The sequence below is a fragment of the Panthera tigris genome, chromosome B1 (assembly GCF_018350195.1).
Source record: "Panthera tigris isolate Pti1 chromosome B1, P.tigris_Pti1_mat1.1, whole genome shotgun sequence".
Classification (NCBI taxonomy): Eukaryota; Metazoa; Chordata; class Mammalia; order Carnivora; family Felidae; genus Panthera; species Panthera tigris.
The window spans coordinates 1,893,720-1,913,628 of record NC_056663.1 but is presented as its reverse complement, the minus strand read 5'-3'; the positions used below and the strand labels follow the sequence as shown (position 1 = coordinate 1,913,628).

The following is a 19,909-nucleotide window of genomic DNA, read 5'->3' as shown; positions in this document are numbered from 1 at the left end:
AGGGACCCACGCGCATTATATTCTTAACACAAATACGTGTCACTATAGGACTTAAGTCATGCATTACCTTTGACAAAAAAAATGCACTTGAACTCTTTAGTTAACCAGCATTTATTACATGAAGCTACTTAACATAATATTAAATGTATGTAAAAGGGTTTTGAAAATACATTACATGCCCTGACTTGTTTCACAGTAGCTGTAACATGATTTAAAATAGTTTGGTTATTTCCCTAATTCAATGTCTTGAATATTTTCAGTCGTCCCAGAAGTGTAATTCTCCGTGTTCCCCAGCAGATGGCGGAATTGGAGGCACGCAGGCCTCTCGAGGTGGCCTTTCCAGGGCGAGACAGACCCCAGACTCACACCATCTCAGAGCCAGCAGGGCCCGGACCCAGCATCGCATCTGACCCACGTGTTCTGCGGTGAGAATCCTGACCCCGAAATGCAGCGACAGGTGGCGGCGGGGTCATTTGGACCACGACGGACACGGGGGCAAACAAAACCTCTCGCGCCACTTGAAGTCGGGCAAGGTACCCAGGATGTGCACATCTATATGGGGACTTCACGTGGAATTCAAAAGGGAAAGGATACAAACTATTTTTTTTTTTCAACATTTATTTTTTATTTTTGGGACAGAGAGAGACAGAGCATGAACGGGGGAGGCACAGAGAGAGAGGGAGACACAGAATCGGAAACAGGCTCCAGGCTCCGAGCCATCAGCCCAGAGCCCGACGCGGGGCTCGAACTCACGGACCGTGAGATCGTGACCTGGCTGAAGTCGGACGCTTAACCGACTGCGCCACCCAGGCGCCCCACAAACTATTTTTAAAAGTAGAAAAGCCACCAGATGAAGCCCACGGCCGAGGGGGGAGCAGGTGGGCTCGGGGGCTCTGCCTCCCGGGGTTCACTCAGCCGCCCGGGCCGCTCTGGTGCCGGGACAGCTGTTTGCCCCGTGAGGGCTGGTTTCTGTGTCCAGCGACACCTGGATGCCCAGACTGAGCGGTACTTGTGGGTAGTCCGAGGGTGCTTCCCGGAGGGGTGAGCACCGCAGAGGAAGAGCAGTGGCCGTGACGGTCCCCAGCGTGGGCAGGTGTCACCCCCTGCACGGGCCCTCCCTGCTCCAGCTGGACACGCGTCCTCCGCCGACAGCACGCCCGCCTCGTGGCCTGCCGGACAAGGACCGCAGGGCTCCCAGCCCCCGTAACGCAGCAGCCAACACGGCACAGCAAATCCCTCTCTGGAAATGTATGCGTTTCCTCTTGGTTCTTTCTCCGGGGAGCCTGACACAGCCTCCAGGTTCGCTAAGCAGAGATGACGAGTAATGCAAGGAGAGCTGGGCCGGGCGGGCGAGCAGACAGGAGGACAGATGGGGATGGCGGGACAGGGGGACGGACGGGGATGGCGGGACAGGTAGACGGACGGGGATGGCGAGACAGGCGGATGGATGGGATAGCAGGTTACAGATAACAGATGTGCTTCCACACTCCTAGTAAGAAACACACGCATGTTCCAGGGTGGGACATGTGCACGTGTGTGGGTGTGGGTGTGTGTGTGTGAGAGAGAGAGAGAGAGAGAGAGAGAGAGAGAGAGAGAGAGAGAGAGAGAGAGAAAGAGAGAGAGAGAAAGAGAGAGAGAGAGAAAGAGAGAGAGAGACAACTGTCCGCCCTGACTGCAGGGGACAAGCTCTGATATTTTTTGATTCTTCTACTTTGACTTGTACCTGTTAATTCCTTACAATTGTGTTAACAATGAAAGGGTTTTGCAGGAAGCCTCCCCGCTTGTCCATGCTGGGCCCGGGCCATCCTCACCCCTGCGCCCTCCCCTCCGCAGCTCGTCCAGGATGCTGTCAGGCTCAGCATCTGTCGAAATGACATCTACTAATGCTTTTAATATCATCTCTTCCTTCCTCGAATCCAAATCTCTGATGCATTCAACCCAAACAGAGAGGCATTTGTATTGCACCAAATAAATGATTAGTGAGCAGGCAGAGAGAGACAGAGACAGAGACCCAGAGACAGAGACACAGAGAGAAACAGAGAGAAACTGAAACAGAAAGAGACAGAGACAGCCAGCAGAGACAGAGACACAGAGAGACAGAGACAGAGACAGAGACCCAGAGACAGAGAGACACAAAGAGACAGAGACACAGAGAGAAACAGAGACAGAGACACAGAGACACAAAGAGACAGAAACAGAAAGACAGAGACAAAGACAGAGAGAGAGAGACGCAGGAGGGGGTAGGGAGGCATCCATCCTTCAGGGCTGGGATCAAAGAACGACTTTCTGTCTCCACTTACCCATCACTCCTACCTTGACCTCTTTTGAAAAGAACAGAGGCAGCAACATCAAAGAAAACTCTGATTGTTAACAAAATGGTACGGAATTAACAAATAAATGTTCTTTTTCTCCACCGCAGTGACCTCCTTAAGCAGCAGAGGCCACTAAGAGTCTTGCCGTTTGTCCCTGGACCCCGTCCCGCCAGAAGGCGGAAACAGTGAGGAGATTCAGGCCAGGGCCCAGAAGAGAAAGGGCCTTTGTCCTCCCCGGAGCCGAATCGCGCTGGCTTTCACACACACACACACACACACACACACAGACAACGGACACTTAGCCCTCTGTGTTTCTGGTTCTCAGTATTCACAGACGGTGACCCAGGGCAAGCACAACGGAAGGGGAACAGCATCTTGTGTGCAGAATCCGCCCGGAATTCAGTGCCGTCATTTGTAAAAATCCTTCCAGGAAGAGGAAGTGAGGGCCCCAGCGGCAGAAAGGCCCACGGGGGGAACAGGTGGAAACCGCCAAGGCAAACGTCCGTCCGTGCAGCACCCGAGACGCGAGATTCTGTTCAGCCCTGTGCCGGCCGTCTGTGCGTGCCAGGCCGGTCCCTACCAGTGTTCGCAACCCTGCCGTAGGAGGCACCTCCAGGACTCTGCTGTCCTGACCGAACCTATGCAAACCGGCCTCACGATGGATCGTCCCCCGGTGAGGCACCCTCTCGGATTCTCTAGCAGACGGTGTGCCCCCTGCCCCGCGGGCTGTAAGTCAGACTGAGTCGCCTGTTGAATCACAAAAACCACCCAACATTTTTAAGAGTAAACATTTCCTAAACAGCAACAGCTGTGGGGCAGCATTCAGCTGAAGCAGGACCCGGGTCCTGACCTCGCAGTTCCCAGGATCGCCGCCTGAAGGGGAACAGCATTGTTAGCCTAACAGACTTTACGTGGAGTTAGTCCTGCGTTATTCCAGACGCGGTTGTCTAAACCCGGGGGAACGTGGCAGCCTCTCGGGGCCTGTGCAATACTGTTTAAATCGCTCTACGATGCTGATACCGTGGTGGACACGATGTGCATTTTGATAAGCGCAATGGTATCATTACTGCTCAGAGGTTACAGAGTTTCCGGATTATGCGACCGGAGCGGAAGGAAATGTCTGCGGAATGCACTACCAAGGTGAGCATCGGGTTTGCAGAAACACCAGAGGACCCAGGTCCGGATCTCACTGCTCAATGTGCCCGAGAACTGCAGAACTCCGGGCAGATGGGACTACCCAAACCCGGGCACTGGGACCTGGAGCCTGTGAGGCTGTGTCCTGGGGGAGCGCTGGACCCACCCGCGAAAGTCCCGTAAGAAGCCGGGAGCCTCCAGGAGAATTCACCATCCAGCCAGCGCATGACCCCGCTTAGAGCATTTACTGGAAAGGACTCGGAGCCCTGACTGCTGTCTCTGGGATGTATACGCCCCTCCCACCCACAGGAGCATCTTGCCCAAGGACCTGAGAGCCGTTCCTTGGAAACGGAATCATCAGGAGGGACCTCCGTGTCCTGGTCCCTGCAGAGAGGGTGGGGTCCCAACTCAGGTCACGGCCAGCAGGCAGGCACGCCCGTCTCCTCGCATTAACACTGTGCAGCCGTCTGCGGGTGGTCACTGTGCCCACTTCCCCGTCCCTCCTCCCTCAGTGCCCCTTGAAAACACCATCACCTCCGCACAAATGCCACTCTGTGCCCTGGCTCCTTCTCCACGGTCAGGAGGGACAACAAAACCTGGTGTCACCACGGTGATGTCCAGCGGTGACGGTCTGACGTGCTTCGGAGGTCAGAAGTTCAGGCACCCACAGCCGCGCCTTTCCCGTGGCAGGAGACCCGGGGCCCCCGCCGTGTCTTCTGGGCTGCGCTGACAACCTGGCTTCACACCCACCCCCCTCACGACAGGGCATCAGCCTCTCTGACTGCTCGTTACAACACACATCACATCCTTCGTCGTGTTTGTGCAGCTGACCTGAAGGTAGGTTAGACGGCTGTATCAAGAGAACGTGTTTCAGTGTGAGCTTTCTTAACACAGAATATGCTCGTGGTTCCTTTTATTAAAAGGAACTCGACAACACATTAGCATTTACACATCCTGTACCACTGTTAACAAATATTAGACACGCCGTTTGTGAAACTGCTAAAGGCTCATCCCCAAATAAGAAACCATCAAGAAAAAAATTAATGGATTTAATTTCTCAAGTTAAAGATTAGTTACTACTCCGTAAAAGATCCCCACCCCCCAAAAAAATGCTCACAGGTAGTATGCGAGAGAACACATTTAAAACCCCTAAAATAAGCCAAGGGGCAGTGCCTAAAATCTACGAGAGATTGTAACTCAACAAAGAAAAATGTACAGGGGCGCCTGGGTGGCTCAGTCAGTTAAGCGGCCGACTTCGGCTCAGGTCACGATCTCACGGTCTGTCAGTTCGAGCCCCGCATCGGGCTCTGTGCTGACGGCTCAGAGCCTGGAGCCTGCTTCGGATTCGGTGTCTCCCTCTCTTTCTGCCTCTCCCCCACTCTCTCTGTCTCCCTCTCTTTCTCAAAACTAAATAAACATTAAAGAAAAATGTACAGAGAAGGTAAACAGGTCACAGGTCGCAGAGTGGGCAGGTGACAGGGACACAAAGGGCCCTCAATCCCGTAACCCTCAGAGAAATGCAAATTAAAACAAGAGGGAGCCCTCTCCCGCCCGACGGTCAGACATGGGGAGGCCACACGAAGGCGAGTGCCGGTGAGGATGCGGGTAGACGCTGGGCGCCCAGTGATGGCAGGACGCGAGCGCAGCCGTGCAGAAAGGCCCCTCGCTTGAGCGGTATGTTATCACTGTGCACTTGCCCGCAGAGCTGCTGCCTGGAGTGTGGACTGCTGACGAGCAGTCCTGTATCGCGGGGGCACCCGAGGGGCATCTCCCGGGAGGGCTGCTAGGTGAAGGACAGCGCGTGCACAGGCTGGGTGGTGTGCCTGGCTCGGGAGGAGACAACGTGTAGAGAGGCACATCCCAGGAGGTGGAGACCAGACGTGGACGGCAGCCTCGTGCATCCTCCCGGCACCGCGGCCGGGGCAGACCCTCGGGATCAGACAGCGGGCCCCATGCCACCCGGTCACCAGCCGGCCTCGACGCGGCCCCTCCTCGCTCACGCAGAATCCGTGGACGCACAGGTGCAGCCGGTGGCAGAGCCGGGCGATGCCCCGTGCTGGCTGCAGGGCAAGGGGGCCACGCCGTCCCCCCCGCCCCCACCGCCGTGCCTCCCGGAGGCAAGTCCCTTCACTGCTCCAAGCAGGAGGTGCCGCGGCCTCAGACGTGACAACGGCCACCGCACGCACCACGGAGACGGGCCAGCGGCCAACGGTGGCAGGACAGGTCGACACCAAGCAACTCAGGCAGCTTTCTTTTTAAACGCGTGAAGACAGACAAGACCCAGTCAGAGTCGGACACGTCTGTGTGTCTGCACACGACAAGGACACGCGTCTGCATAGCAGCGGGCGCTGAGGCCCGTTCACACTCCGAGACCAGCTCAACCCAGGCACAGCAGGACGTGGGACATGTGCCACCAGGACGGCACATCGGATCCGCCGCTCAGGGCACCCACGTCTCGGGACAGCCACACGCACACACACGCCGAGGGACAAACGGGGAAAGGAAAGGGCAGCCCAAGCAAACGGAAGCCGGGGGCACGTGGGTCTGACCTGATTTGGTTTGGGGGCAGACCCTCCTACAAAAGGACCGGAGCCTGTCCGCCGAAATAACGAACTCTCACTGCTCACAGCTTCTTCGGAATTGCCCTGACGATCGCACTCCTGGCTGGAAGTTAAGAAACAAAACAAACGAGCAAAGGAAAGGGAAAAAGGAAAAAGGGAGAGCGAGGCGAACCCGGAAACAGACTCTTCACGGAGACCACAGACGGTTCCCAGGGGGAGGGGGGGATTCAGAGCGCAATTAGCATAAGGAAGAATAAAATAAAATAATTAAAAAATAGAAGTTGCCCTGACACGAATGTTTCTAGAAAGACATAAACGGCCAGTTAAGGGCTGTGTCTCTGATGGCGCGGGGTCTGTGAGCTCCGTCGGGGGGTGGGGGTGGGGGGGAGGCGGTGGCTCTGCTCACGCCTGCCGGTGGGGGAAGGGGGACTCGTGAACGCACCTGCTCCTCGGTGTTCTCGGCAGCCGCACAAATGGGGGCTGGGTGCCCCCCACGGGCCAGGCGCTGGCCGAGGGTACGGGGACACAGGGGAAGGGCAGCCCACATCTTCGCAGGGCTCGCTCCGGTGGGGACAGCAGACACACAGGTGCCCAGCTGAATAATAACAGTGAAGACGTGACATGCGGGGCATTAATACAGACCGGCCGTCCTCCACGTTAGGAATGAGAACGCGGTGCAAACGGATTAGGAACATGAGTGACGCTGACGGTGAAGTCACGCTTACAGGACAGGACACGGTGGATTACAGTAACAGAGATGCCATCTAACTAGACGCTGATGAAAACCACCCGCGAAGGCAAGGCCTTCCCAGCGAAGAGGCAGTGGCCGAGGGGTCCCCGGTGCCAGTGCCGCGGGGGGAACGGCCAGGCAGCCAGAACGCCTGGAAAAGAGGAGGGAAAGGCAGGGAGAGGGTGCAGGGGCGGTGGTGTAGCGGGATTCTCACACAGAGAGTCGCGACACAGAGGCTTTTTCATTTCCAGAAGCAACTTTATTCGTGCCGGCCCCGCTCAGTTGGGTTCGTACCCGGAGAACTGAGCCCCGAACGCCACGCGGTGTAGTGTTTTACGCTTTTACGATTTCTTTGTCTCCCGTACATGGGAACACACAAACATGCAGTGAGAGGTCTCAGTTTACAAGGTCGTGAGGGATGTTGTCACGTAGGCACACAGCCAGGTTACCCTGAAGTTCTCTCCTTTTCTCTCTCCTTAGGGAGGGGACCCTACCACAGTGGGGGTGGACCGAGGAGCCCCTGGGCCGGGGCTGGAGTCTCTACTCCATGCTGAGGCGTCAGCATGCTCCCGGAGAGTCTGAGGGGACGGGGAGGGACGTCCCTCAGACAGACGCTCGGCGTGACAACAGCCGAGGGCGAGGTTCACGTCAGCCCCTCTCCACTGATGTTTAAAATCCACGAGAGCCCAGCCTTTCCACTTAGCACCAGTTCGGGTCTGAAGGGGGCAGGAGATCTGGTCCTGGGAGTCGAGCAGGGGGTTCCGAGCCCCCACAAAGGCAGCCAGAGGCCGAGGCCTGAACGTCTAGGCCCAGTGTCCTCTGTGGAGTCGGGCCAGGTGGAGGCTTGGATGGCACCCCCAGAGAGGAGGTGCCTCCAGGCCACCAGAAAGGGGACGGGGGACAGAAGGGCCTCGGACGGGCCAGGGCGGGGAGCAAGAAGGGAATCCTCAGGGACGGGAGGACAAGGGGGTCCTGTGTGGAGCCAGGCCCGGCCCCTGTGTCCTGTCTGCCTCTAGGACACACGGTTGGCGGGCACTTTGCTCTGTGTTAACGGACTGGCGGCCAGGGCAGCCCAGAGCTTAGGGCCGACCCTCAGAAGATACACAAGTGGTTGCCGAATGACTGACTGGTCGATGAGGCTCCAATGAGTCCAACGAAAGCCTCACCCGCCCTCACAGCCCAGACAGGACAGCACGACCCTCCCCCCGTGCTCCTGACACAAACAAAAACACCTCAACTGCTCTTTAAATTTTAGCCTCGCGGTCTGTGAACAGAGTCTGAAACCCCAGCGGCGTCTGTGCACTGAGCCTCTGGTCCGTGGTTCTCGAACAATCCCTGCAGTGGGCCGCTCTGGGGGGCACGACTCCAGGCCACATCCACGTGAGGGGTGAGTCACCCCCACCGTGCGGGGCGGGAGGCCGAGGGCACAGAGGGCTGGTGAACGTGCCCACGGCCAGAGGACGGTGGGGCAGCCCTCACGAGGTCTGGCCTCCGCCACGCTTACTTAGCCTGTGAGTAATAACCACACGACGGGGGGCGGGGGGGGGAGGGGCACTTCCGGTTCACCTGCCGACCCTGCGCGGTGCTGACCGCAGAGAAGGCTTCATAACTGATGCCCGAGGGCATGAGCCCTTGACTGCAGGCGCAGCAGGTCGATGGCCGCTGGGTCACATCCTGGGAAGGAGAGCACGCCGCCCTGTCTTCAAGACATCGTCAAGGAGGGCTGTGGGGTGCTGGCGGGGTTCACGCTGTGTCCCCACACCTGGAACAGAACCTGGCCCTTACGAGGCGCTCGCTCTTGTTGAGGGAGGGCACCGGTCGGTCGACACTTGGAGAAAGTTTCCGGGCACCGGGAAGGAGAGTCCAACCCAGGGGTCACCTTGGAACCGGTGCACCTGCACGGGGCCCGCATAGGACTGTGGGTTCACTCACACCTGGATGGCACTGCGGGCCACCCCAAGTCAGGACCCAAATCCGGGAGGGCTCTGCTATGCCGGTGGGCAGGCTGTCCTGAGCTCCGGAAAGACCTCGCCATGCTGAGTGTCACCTTGGGGACCACGAGATACCTAGCCCACAAATGTCTGTGAGGCGTGGAGGTGATAATGTGTGCCAATGCAAATGTGTGATAATGTGTGATAATGCAAAGTGCCCGAGGTGGCCTCTGCCTGTGGATGATCCATCAGTGAAAACCGTTCACTTAAACAGTAAAGTATCTGATAGCTGGGTGCCCTTAAATGCTTTATAACTGGTGGTGATTTGCTTTGCAGAGATGGTTTGGTATAAAACGTAAGTGGCTGCTATTTGATCTGGGGAGCGAGGTCGCCCCAAGTTCATTTACAAGGTGGCTCATGCACCCTTTGGGCGCGGAATGATTGCGTGTGCCTTTACGGCTACCGAAAATACGACAAAAGGTCATGACTTCCACCCAAGCCGACAGAGAGAAAGGACTGGGGGAGAAGGCAGGGTTACTGCCGACCGACCAGCAAAGAGCACCCATCTGACCGTGAATTTCACAGCACGCTGCACAAAGGGAAGTTACACGGCTGACAGCATGTGGGACCCAAAATCTGACAAACTGCCAGGCAGAATTTAGGTATTCGTGGCAGGACACAAGCATCCACGCTGTCATTTATCACGCAATTGACCAGAAACCTGGCTGGGAAAGTGCTGTCCTGCCCCCGAGACAGCCGTTACAATTAATCCAGTGTTCCCTACCATCACCCCTGCTGCCTACAGAGCTTCAAATACTGCATCTGTTTTGAGGAATAACCTTTCAAAAATAACTTGCACAAAAAAAAAAAAAAAAGACCGACACACACAACATCCAGATGGATCTCAGAACATCGTGCTGAATGAGGGAAAAGGGACGACAGACAAAAAGCAAATGCTATATGTCTCCATTTCCATGAAACTGAAAACCGGGCAAACGGATCTATAGGGACAAGGGCAGGACAGTGACCGCCCGGAGCCAGGGCGCTGGGGTGTGGGAGCAAAGAGGCACGAGGGAAGCCACGGGTAAGGGACTATTCTGTTTTGCCTGTGCCCTAGATCCGTGGACACCTACGTGCATGTATGTATGTGTTTTGTCAGAAGTCCTTGAACTGTGTACTGGAAAGGAGTGTATTTTGTCCTGTGTATCTTTATCTTAATAAAGTTGATCTTGGGGCGCCTGGGTGGCTCAGTCGGTTAAGCATCCGACTTCGGCTCAGGTCGCGACCTCACGGCTCATGGGTTCGAGCCCCACATCAGGATCTGTGCTGACAGCTCAGAGCCTAGAGCCTGCTTCAGATTTGTGTCTCCTCTCTCTCTCTCTCTCTCTCTCTCTCTCTCTCTCTCTCTGCCCCTCCCCTGTTCGCTTGCTGTCTCTCTCAAAAATAAATAAACGTTAAAAAAGAAAAAAACTTACACACACTTTATCCTAATTGCCAAAGCTTAGAGGCAACCAAGGTGTCCTTCAGCAGGCAGATAAATCAGTAAACTGAGGTACGTTCAGATAACGGAATAGCGAACGCTAAAAAGAGGTGAGCTATCCAACCATGAAAGCATGCAGGAACCTTAATGCGCATCGCTCAGGGAAAGAAGCCGATCTGGAAAGACTACTTCCTGTGTGATTCCAGCTCCAGGACGTCCTGGAAAAGGCAAAACTACGGACACAGTGAGAAGATGAAAGGCTGGCTGCCAGGGGTTGTGGGAGGAGGGAGGACGAACAGGTGGAGCACAGAGGGGCTTGGGGCAGTGAGACTAGGCTGGGTTATTCTATAATGATGGACACGTTTGTCCAGACCCACAGAATGAACACCGGGAGTGACCCCACGTAGACTATGGACTCTGGGCGATGACGACGTGTCCGTGCAGGTTCATCAGCATAACAAATGCACCATCTGGTGGGGGTGCTGGGGGAACGGGAGGCTGTGCATGCTGGGGTGGGGGGAGGGGGATTAGGGACTCTTCAGTTCTGCCAGAGGCGGCACGTATCACACCCGCCGGGAAGGTTCACTGGCGTCCCCAGATGCGGCACATTCCCTCTGGTTTCTCAGCCCAGTGTTACTGGACTTTGACATCGCAGGTCTTGGTAGCTGCTTGGGATTCCCTTACTGTAAGTGAGTTATAATAAAAAGCTCTTTCTTGGCTCCTTCCTTTACCCACATGTGGTTTGTGGCCAGCACGGGCTCGCACCCAAATGTAACACCGCAGGTGGGGTCCGCCGTGGTCGTGAGTGACGAGGGGCAGGCCAGGGAGACGTGCTAGCAGAGAGGACAGCCGGCCCGGCACAGCCCTGGGCTCCAAGGGGACCACCTCACCGTTCAGGGCCCACGTGTGCACACGGCCAGGAGCACCGGAGTTACCTGTGCTGTTTGTTAAAATGCGAATTCCTGGCCCCACCTCAGACATCTTGCCTGGGAATCTCTCATGCTGGGACCCAGGAACTCGTATTTTTAATTAGTTCCCAGAGGGGGGCGCCTGGGTGGCTCCGGGGGTTAAGCGTCTGACTTCGACTCAGGTCATGATCTCAGATTCGTGAGTTCGAGCCCTGTGTCAGGTTCCGTGCTGATAGCCCGGATCCTACTTGGGATTCTCTCTCTCTCTCCCTCTGCCCCTCCCCTGCTTGCCTCTCTCAAAATAAACTTAAAAAAAAAAAACCCAAAATTCCTGGAGAGATTCGCCCAGACTGTGGGGTTTGAGAAGCCCTGCCCTAGTGGGGCCCTGTGGCGAGTACTGCACACGCCTGAGCTCGTAAGCACTCGGGGGGGGGGGGGGGGGCGCGGTTACAATCCCGAGTGTGCAAACAAGGACATGTGACGGTTCGTGAAGCAGAGGAGTCTGTCCTGCATGTTCAGCAGGCGGGGGACAGCACTGCAGCTCAAAACGAACTGCAAAGGACCCCCTTTTTGTGTGCTTTTCCCGCCGAGTTGCAACCAGCAGAGAGGACAGCTTCAGGGAGTGAAAGGGCAACCTGCAGTGACCCCTCGCCAACCATGGTGCCCACCCCCCGAAACACTCCCGTGGCGTGCCGCTAGGGGAATTCCTTGGGTTATGGCCGAGGGCATCCGACTGCTGCCCTTTGGTTGCTGGAGTGCTTGCAGGCACCTCCCAGGAGCTACCAGACCATTCTAAAGGCAGCACAGTGCCCAGATCACTGTCGTGTTAGCGCCAAAGGGCAGGGACACCAGCCACCGGCAAAATGGGTCCCCAAGGAAGGTCCTCAACGGGCCTTTGTGGTCTCTAAAGAGTTGAGTGCAATGGACTCTCCTTTGCAAAAACATTTAATTTGTCAGAAGTGGTTAAAAAAAAAACCACCACCGTCCCTTCTCACTGAGCGAGAATCTTAGACTAATGTGAACTTTTCCCACATCCTTCATCGGCCCCGACTTAGTTACAAGAGTCATCACCTCAGTCTGAAAAGCCCATGGGTGTTGTGGCATTCCGTCTAATTTAAAAGATGCGAAAGGCCAAGAAAATCATTCCAATCTATTATCAAAATCCCAAAACTCAGGGGGAAAAGTTGCAGCTGTGGAAAAGTTCAGATCTAATTCTATTTTTGCAGGGGGGAAAAAATGCTATGAAGGAAATTACAGACAGCAACGTCGGGGCGGGGAGCATCTTAGTGCACCCTTGCCTCAGGATGTGCTTTTAGCAACACCGCCCCCTTCCCATGAAGAAATGTTTTTTAAGAGGAAAAGACCTAATTTTTTAAAGAGCCCTTCCACATTAACAATAACACAGGTCCGTGCTCATGGGGAGCACAAACTAGAGAGAAACCTTTGGATCTATAAACCACATTCCCAGGAGGCTACGGGAGCACGGTGACCCAGCGTTGTGGCTGGCATCCCGACCATGATGAGCCACCACCCGTGGCCAAGGGGACAGGGGAGGGGGAGGGGAGGTGTCTGCACACATCCTGTAAGCAGTAAGAGACCCCGGTACCTGAACCTTGGAGCTGCAAACTCCTCCTTCATGAGACCCCAGCCCCAAGCCTCACAGGCAGGGCTAGAATCTTCCCAGCCCAGGTGACCACGTTTCCCACGGGAGGGTGCCTCACCTGCTGCTCTGCTCTGAGGGGGGAAAAGACAGGCAACTCTATCACCTGCTGCTCTGCTCTGAGGGGGGGGGGGAAGACGGGCAACTCTATCACCTGCTGCTCTGCTCTGAGCGGGGGGAAAAGACGGGCAACTCTATCACAGACTTGAGGAGCTGGTTTATTTCATCTCGGCATACGCAGACACATACAAGGTTTTACAGCATTTGTGCCCAGGTGGTGAATACCAAAGCGTTAATAAATACATTAACTGCACGCAAGCATCAGCTGGCCTGAAGCGGGCCACGAGCAGGGACGGTGGGTCTCTAATCAACGCCACACTGCAGCTGTTTGCCGCTTGGAAGAGTTTTGGAGGAGCCTCGGTATCACGTGAGAACACATCCAGCCTGCACTTCAGCTCATTGTGAGTGATTCACTGAGCACGTGGAGAGCGGCTGTGCCCGCAGGTGGGGCGTGAGGGCCGGTGGCCGCCGGGCATCTCCCCGTGTGCGGGTCGAGTGCCGACTGCTTACTGACGGGGAGGCGGGCGCCCCCGGACCGGGTGCTCATTGTGAGTGCCATCTTCTTCGTTTCGTTAATGCCCAGATAAAACATGTCGTAAGCCAGGAAAGCATCTGAGATAAGACAACACAACACAGCACTTTTGCTTACACTTCGCCCCCACAAGGGGTCACAGCCGGCTGCGTCCAGAAACTACCTCGACTTCAGGAAGAACGGCAAAGGGCCTCCAACACATCCCGTTTCCAAAGCTTGCCCAGGATGTTACCCCAGAGACCCACAGACGAAGCGGCTGCTACCAGCATTACTAAGGCAACGGCAGAAAGCGACGGAGATACAGCAGAGGGCTCCGCTTCTCAGGCGTCTGCGGCAGAACCCACGCTGTAAGATCTTTCACTGGAGCCAAAGCATGTCCACAGCTTCGGCTAGTTCTCTTAGAGAAAAAGAGAGAGGGGCCACCGGAGACGCAGAACTCCAATCAGCAGGTCCCAGACGCAGCTCCAGAAAGCTGCCGAGCCGTCCGCGCCGGTGCTGAGGCTGCTCCCGAGACCAAGAGAAAACCCAGGAAGTGAAGCCCGTGTCTCTGGCTCTCAAATGAACCTCGACGGACAGAACAAAACCACTAGTGGTCACCAACCAAAGCATCAAGCTTTCATGTCACCACGGTTTCCCCTGACGATGCCACCGCTCTCTCAAGTCTGTAGAAATGTCAGCGTGCGGGGACGAACTGTACGAGAACTGTGGATGGTTGTCCTCCCGACACTGGCTTCACTTGCCGCTGACAGATCGATCATCAGGAGCACGTCGGCACCTACACGGGTGACGAGTAACACCGAGGCATTCCCGCACAGTGCTGGGTGCAGACTCCGAACATCACGTGGTACACGAATAGACCCCTCCTGGCAACAACAGCCCTCAGAGGCCGGTCCCCGCAGGGACTGCCCGCCGCCCCCTCCCCACGCAACCCTCCGCATCGGCGACCCCAGAGGGATGGCTTTTTGGCTCGTGTGACTAGTACAGACCCGTGCGGCTGCACCTGCAAGTACCGCCCGCCCCCCGAAAGCAAAATCAACTGGTCCTCCTGGCCTGCCAGGTCCTGCAGTAATTTTTATGAGGTATTCCTATTTAGAAATAAGACACAGAAGATTCTACAGCCCTCATTCGCCCTTCGGCCTCCCCAGATGTCCTCGGGCATTCCACCGGGACGAGCCCCCAGGGCTCCATGGCCAGTTCCCCCAGGAAGCGCCGCAAGGTCTAGGACCAGCATTTCTTATTAAATCAAGTCACAAAACAAAATACAGAGCTGCAGGTGGTTGTGTGATTGCAAGACTGTCTGCACCGGACACCCGACGCTCCCCAAGTCCCCCAGTACCCCCTGTGCGGGTGACTCTAGTTCGGAAGTCCCCTTCCGTGGCATTTTGTTTTCGAACAGTAAGCATCACAGGAATGGTTTCTCAAGCAAAATCACAGTGATAATACTTCATGAATTCGATATTTAAGGAAAAAAAATATTAGCCTGGTTCCATTTCATATAAAAGCTTTAGCATAAATGTAAGAACGTTCCAGAGAAAAATGTGCTGCGATACATTTCTTTCAACGAACCTTGTGTCCTTTTGCTGTAAATTCTCCTTCTACTACCATTTCTGCATTCTGCTCCTATAAAAGGCCGATAAAGTCAGGCAATAGGACGTCTGTCTGTCTTAAGATGCTTAACCAGGCTGCCAAGCTGTCCTCCTGGTTGGTGAGCAGAGTCACGAGCAAGCACACAGATCACCAGAATGAATAAACTTGTAACCGAAACCGTAAACTCCATTCCTCTGGCACATGCATCAAGATGAAACCGGTCATTTCTAAACATACTTAACCGGTAACTTTCATAACCACAGACTCTAACCTGTTTCCCAATCACCCACTATTGCTACAGAGAGGTCAACCCCCATCACTGGATGAACAAGTAAGGAGCCATAAGGTGTGTATGATTCCATCTAATTACATGCCAGTGACTTTCAGTGCAAACTTCTCCCATCATAATCAAAGAGTGGATTGGGTTCGGAATCCAAATCGCTTCACCCCCATTTGTGAGCGTGTATCGTACCCTTAAGTTCTTAGTAAGTAGTAAACTCAGTCTACACCGATCTGGAAAGTAAAATGTTATAACAAATGAGGATCAACCGATTTGTTTTTAATGCTTGTGATCCCTCAAAGTACTGAGCTCCACGCTAAGTCTACTAGGGTATTTTGGAATTCAATTAGAATTCCCGTAATTACTTACTATTTACGTTTTAAGTAGATGTTATTTTCCCTATGCTAATATGCTTTTTGTCACTCTGCTATATTTTCTTAGAGTCATGCTTAAAAAATTAATTTCCCTCATCAGAATTACGTAACATATATTGGGAACACCGTAAATAGCGGGTTCCAAATGTGCCTACATGTTGGTCTTCGGAAGCATCAAAAGGAGTGGTTTCAACCTTCTTTCTCTGGGAGAGAGAGATAATCAATTCTTTGAGCCCATTATAATACATGAAGGTGGCTGAGAATATTCAGACACTGTCTATCAAAGGCTCCTTTTCCAACAGACAGGTGTCCTTGTCAGTCAGCTTTCCCTACTCATGATCTGCTCTTTGGGAAACACTCATTCACCAAAGATCTAAGATTCAAAAAAGAGCAAATCATTACTATTTCATCAAACATAATCATTAAGATCCTTTAACTTGAAAACATTTAACCGTCAGGGGATGCCTGGCTGGCTCAGTCGTAGAGAGTGTGACTCCTGATTTCTGGGTTGTGAGTTCTGGCCGGACCTTGGGGGTAGGTACCACTTAAAAATAAAATCTCAAAGTATTTAAGCATCCTAAACTGCTCTTGAGAGAGGGGTGCGAGACCCACCCTCTGTGGCATCCGCGGTAGACACGGGAAACGTCTCTGCCGGGTGCTGGACAAGAGTCCTATTGTACCAAAGACCCCACCTTCTTGCGAAACCTGGAACAAACCCAACCCACGCTTGACCTTATGATGACATGAGCTTTTTAAGTAATTAGAAAAGGTTTAAGAGTTCTACTTGTCAGTTATAAGGGGCCCAACGGCAGAGTGGCCCTCTCTCGGTGGCTCACCAATACAGCTCACGGTGGCCGACTTCAGCGATCTCCTCGCTGCAGCCCGGTGGCCCCCGAGCCGGCTACTGCGCAGGCTCACGTCCGGCCAGCTCTCCGCTCCGCCCGGGAGCGCACGTGCCCCCGAGGACCCGGGCGCACCCCCGCCCACCCGGGCACGCTCTGTGTCCCGCCCACTGTACCCCAGGCCTAATCTTCCCAGTCCTTTTCCTTCTCCCTCAGGTATCCCGTGTCATCCTGGTAAGGCTCCCTATTTGCACACAGCTTACACCGTCGACCCCGTTAAGCAAAGCGACGCGAAAAGGAACGCAGAATGGGGCGGCAGACCTTAAGACAGCGCTGCGAAAAATCTTCAAGGCCACGCGACAAGCTTCCAACTTATAAGCGTTTCAGTGGTCCCCGCGGACAGCGCCCACTCTCTCTGTCCCCGCCCCCCTCCCCCTCTCCCCACTTGAATCTCGGCCCACGGGGGGCGTCCCTGAGGGAGATGCCCAGGTGGCCCCAGCCCGCCCTACGCGGCGCCCTCCTCGCCTCGGTCCGGCTTCTCGGGCAGGTTGAGCACGAACGGGAAGAGCGCGCCTCGGGCGTCCAAGGGGGCGCGGAGCGGCGCGGGCTCGAAGCTGCCGCCCTCGCCCGCGCCCACGTCCGCGCCGGGCTCGCTGTCCCGCGGGGGCACGAAGCGCCAGGTGCCCGCGCGGCTCACGCAGTAGATGGCGCCGTCCAGCGCGGCGCAGCGGAAGGGCTGCAGGCCGGACGGCGCGCCCGGGGGCCGCAGGTGCGCGGCGCAGCGGCTCCACTGCTTGGCCAGGCAGTGGTAGCGCAGCACGCTGACGCCCCCCGCCGGCGCGGCGGCCGCCTGCGAGTCGCCGCGGCCCCCGCCCAGGTCGAAGCGGTAGATGAAGCCGTCCAGGGCCACCATGGCGGCGGAGCGCTCCCTACTGCTGCTGCACGGGCACTCCTGCCACTCGTCGCGCCGCGGGTCGTACTTGAGCAGGCGGTAGAAGAGGGAGCCCCCGGACACGTAGATCTCGCCGTTGCAGGTGGCGGCCTCGTGCGCCACGGCGAAGGCGCCCCGGGGCAGCGGGGCCACGGCGGCCCAGCGGTCGGCGCGCGGGTCGTAGCGCTCCACGCTGAGCAGGCACTCGCCGCCCACGGCGTACAGGTGGCCGTCCAGGGCCAGCAGCTGCAGCTGCGAGCGCGCCTGGCGCAGCGGCCGCACGGTGCTCCAGCGGTCGGTGGCCGGGTTGTAGCAGAAGACCTGGTCCGAGGGGCGCGCGCGGCCGTCGGGCCCCGCGGGCCCCACGCCGCCGGCCACGAAGAGGTAGTTGTAGAGCACGCACAGCCCGCAGCCCCGCGCCGGCGCGCCCTCGGGCAGCCGCGTCAGCTCGCGCCACTCGCCGGCCGCCTCGTGCAGCCAGTAGACGGCGGCGTCGCCGCGGGCCTCGGCGTCCCCCGACGGGCTCTGCGGGCGGCTGCCCGCGCGCTCCCCGGCCGGCCCGAGCGCGGCGGCCAGCAGGCGGGCGCGGCCGGCGCGCAGGCGGCGGCGCAGCAGCAGGTCGCGCTCGGAGCCCGACAGGCGCCCGAACACGGCGGGCTCGCGCAGCACGTCCAGGTAGTGGTCGCTCATGAAGCGGTAGGCCGCGTCGCGGAGCTCCGCCAGCCGCTGCCGCTTGGCCGCGCTCAGCACCTCGTAGCAGTTGGCCAGGCTCAGCTGAGGAGCCACGGCGTCGGTGGCGCGCTGCACGGCGCACGGCAGCTGCAGGCGGCGCGCGCCGGCCACCACCTCGGCCACGTTGTCGGGTCGCACGCCCGCCATCTGGCCGCTGTACGCGTAGGCCAGCAGCAGGCGCAGCGCCGCCCAGCCCACGCCCTGCACCCGCAGCACGTCCCGCGACGCGCGCGCGCGGAAGTAGTCGCTGCGCGCCGCCAGCACCGCCTTGTGCGCCCGCAGCCGGCGGCCGGACACCTCGATGACCAGGTCGGGCTCCCCGTGCGCGGGCCCGACGCCGGGGGGCACCGGCGCGGGGTCCCCGGGCTCCTCCGGGGACGCGGGCTCTTCCGGGGTCGCGGGCTCCTCCAGGGACGCGGGCTCCTCCGGGGACGCGGGCTCCTCGGCGGACACCGGCTCCTCCAGGGACGCGGGCTCCTCCGGGGACGCGCGCTCCTCGGCGGACGCGGGCTCTTCCGGGGACGCGGAGTCCGCGGGGGACGCGGCGCCCGCGCTGCCGACCTCCCACTGCCTCTCCACCACCCGCTGGCCGCTGCGACGCGAGGGCGGGGGAGTCGCTGCGCCCTCCGCCGCGGAGGCGCGAGACTGCGGCGGGGAGTCGTCCCCGGAGCTGAAGCACAGCGACGCGCTCAGACTGCAGGGTGTCTGCGCGTCCGGTGGCTGCAGGCTGCCCTCTCCCGGAGCCGCGGCGGCGCCGCCCCGGTCCCCGGCCTGGCCGCACGCTCCCTGCGCAACGGCGCCCCCGGCCTCGGCCCCGCGGCCCTGGTCCTCCCGGGGGTAGAGGGCGCAGGGGGGCACCGGGTTCTCCATGGGCCCGCCTGCGCTCGCCGCCGCGGCCCGACCCCCGCTCAGCAGCCCACCATGACCGCGCCCTGACTCAAGGTCGGCGGTTCCTCTGGGGCTCTAGCTGCGCAGGCTTTTCCTGGCCCGCGATCAGATTTCACTTCTGCGTCCACAGCCCCCGTGGCGCTCACACAGCGCTGCCCTCCCGCGTGGAGGAGGGGGTCGGCGCTAGATGCACTCTCGGCCGAGCTGCTGAACCGCAGGCACGCTACCGCTGGCCAGCCGGGCGTCGGGGTCTCCGTGGCTTGGTCCCCAGGCCGCAGCACTGATGCTTTGATGAGGGTCCCGCGCAGGCACCGGCCGGGTATCCGCGGCTCCGTCCCCAAAGCACTGGGCTACTGGGTACGGCCGACCCACCGGGGCATGCCCCCTCCTTCCGAGTCAGTGTTCATCACTCCGGGTCTCCTCACTGGGTCCGAGGACAAACACCACCCAGGCAGGCTGTCTCTAAACTTCAGAAGGGGGACTTGAACTCGGGCTTCGGTAGAGAGCCCCCCCCCCCCCCACGGAGCTTTTATTTGTACGACTCCTATTTATATTAGTCTGGCCTCGCAGCATCAGCAGCAGTCCTGATGCGTCTGCGTGCGCACTGTTCACCCCCGGGGGGTGTCCATAATTCACTTGCCCAGGTGTTAGAAAAACACAATTACTGCCCTGAGAGCTGGCCTTCCTCACGGATCCATCAGGAGCCTCTTCCTTTGTGGAACATCAGGTGTTTCCATATGGTGTCACCACACTGTTCTTGTTCCTGTTTATGGGAGAGAGAGAGAGGGCGTTTGAATGTGCACTTTTCAGTGGGGTTATTCTGTGTCAGTGGGGTCTACTGCGCTGCCCCTGACTTTCAGGTTAGGGGACTCACGTTTGGTGGGAAAGGGGTTTGTGACTTTGGGCTGCTGGAGAGTTTGATGGAGAAGATATACAGAATAATTTAGGGATTTTTGGAAGTGTTCTC

General features: G+C 57.6%; 2 protein-coding genes across 2 annotated transcripts in view; both read right to left on the bottom strand.

Annotated features, from left to right (window-relative positions):
• The window catches only part of MYOM2 (myomesin 2), a 101,422-nt gene extending 96,789 nt beyond the window's left edge, over window positions 1–4,633 (bottom strand). Inside the window, exon 1 of the mRNA XM_042982859.1 lies at window positions 3,981–4,633. The gene's annotated coding sequence lies outside the window, so the exon portion shown is untranslated. The remainder of the gene's footprint in view (window positions 1–3,980) is intronic.
• Window positions 4,634–12,897: 8,264 nt separating this feature from the next.
• KBTBD11 (kelch repeat and BTB domain containing 11) lies at window positions 12,898–19,192 on the bottom strand. Its single transcript, XM_042982857.1, has one exon. The coding sequence runs from the start codon at window positions 18,922–18,924 to the stop codon at window positions 16,897–16,899; it is 2,028 nt and encodes a 675-aa protein (XP_042838791.1). The 5' UTR covers window positions 18,925–19,192; the 3' UTR covers window positions 12,898–16,896.
• Between the last annotated feature and the right edge of the window lie 717 nt (window positions 19,193–19,909).

What these genes read in the sequence shown, in the direction of transcription:
- KBTBD11 (XM_042982857.1), bottom strand. Translation starts at nt 18,924, where the DNA reads ATGGAGAACCCGGTGCCCCCCTGCGCCCTCTACCCCCGGGAGGACCAG.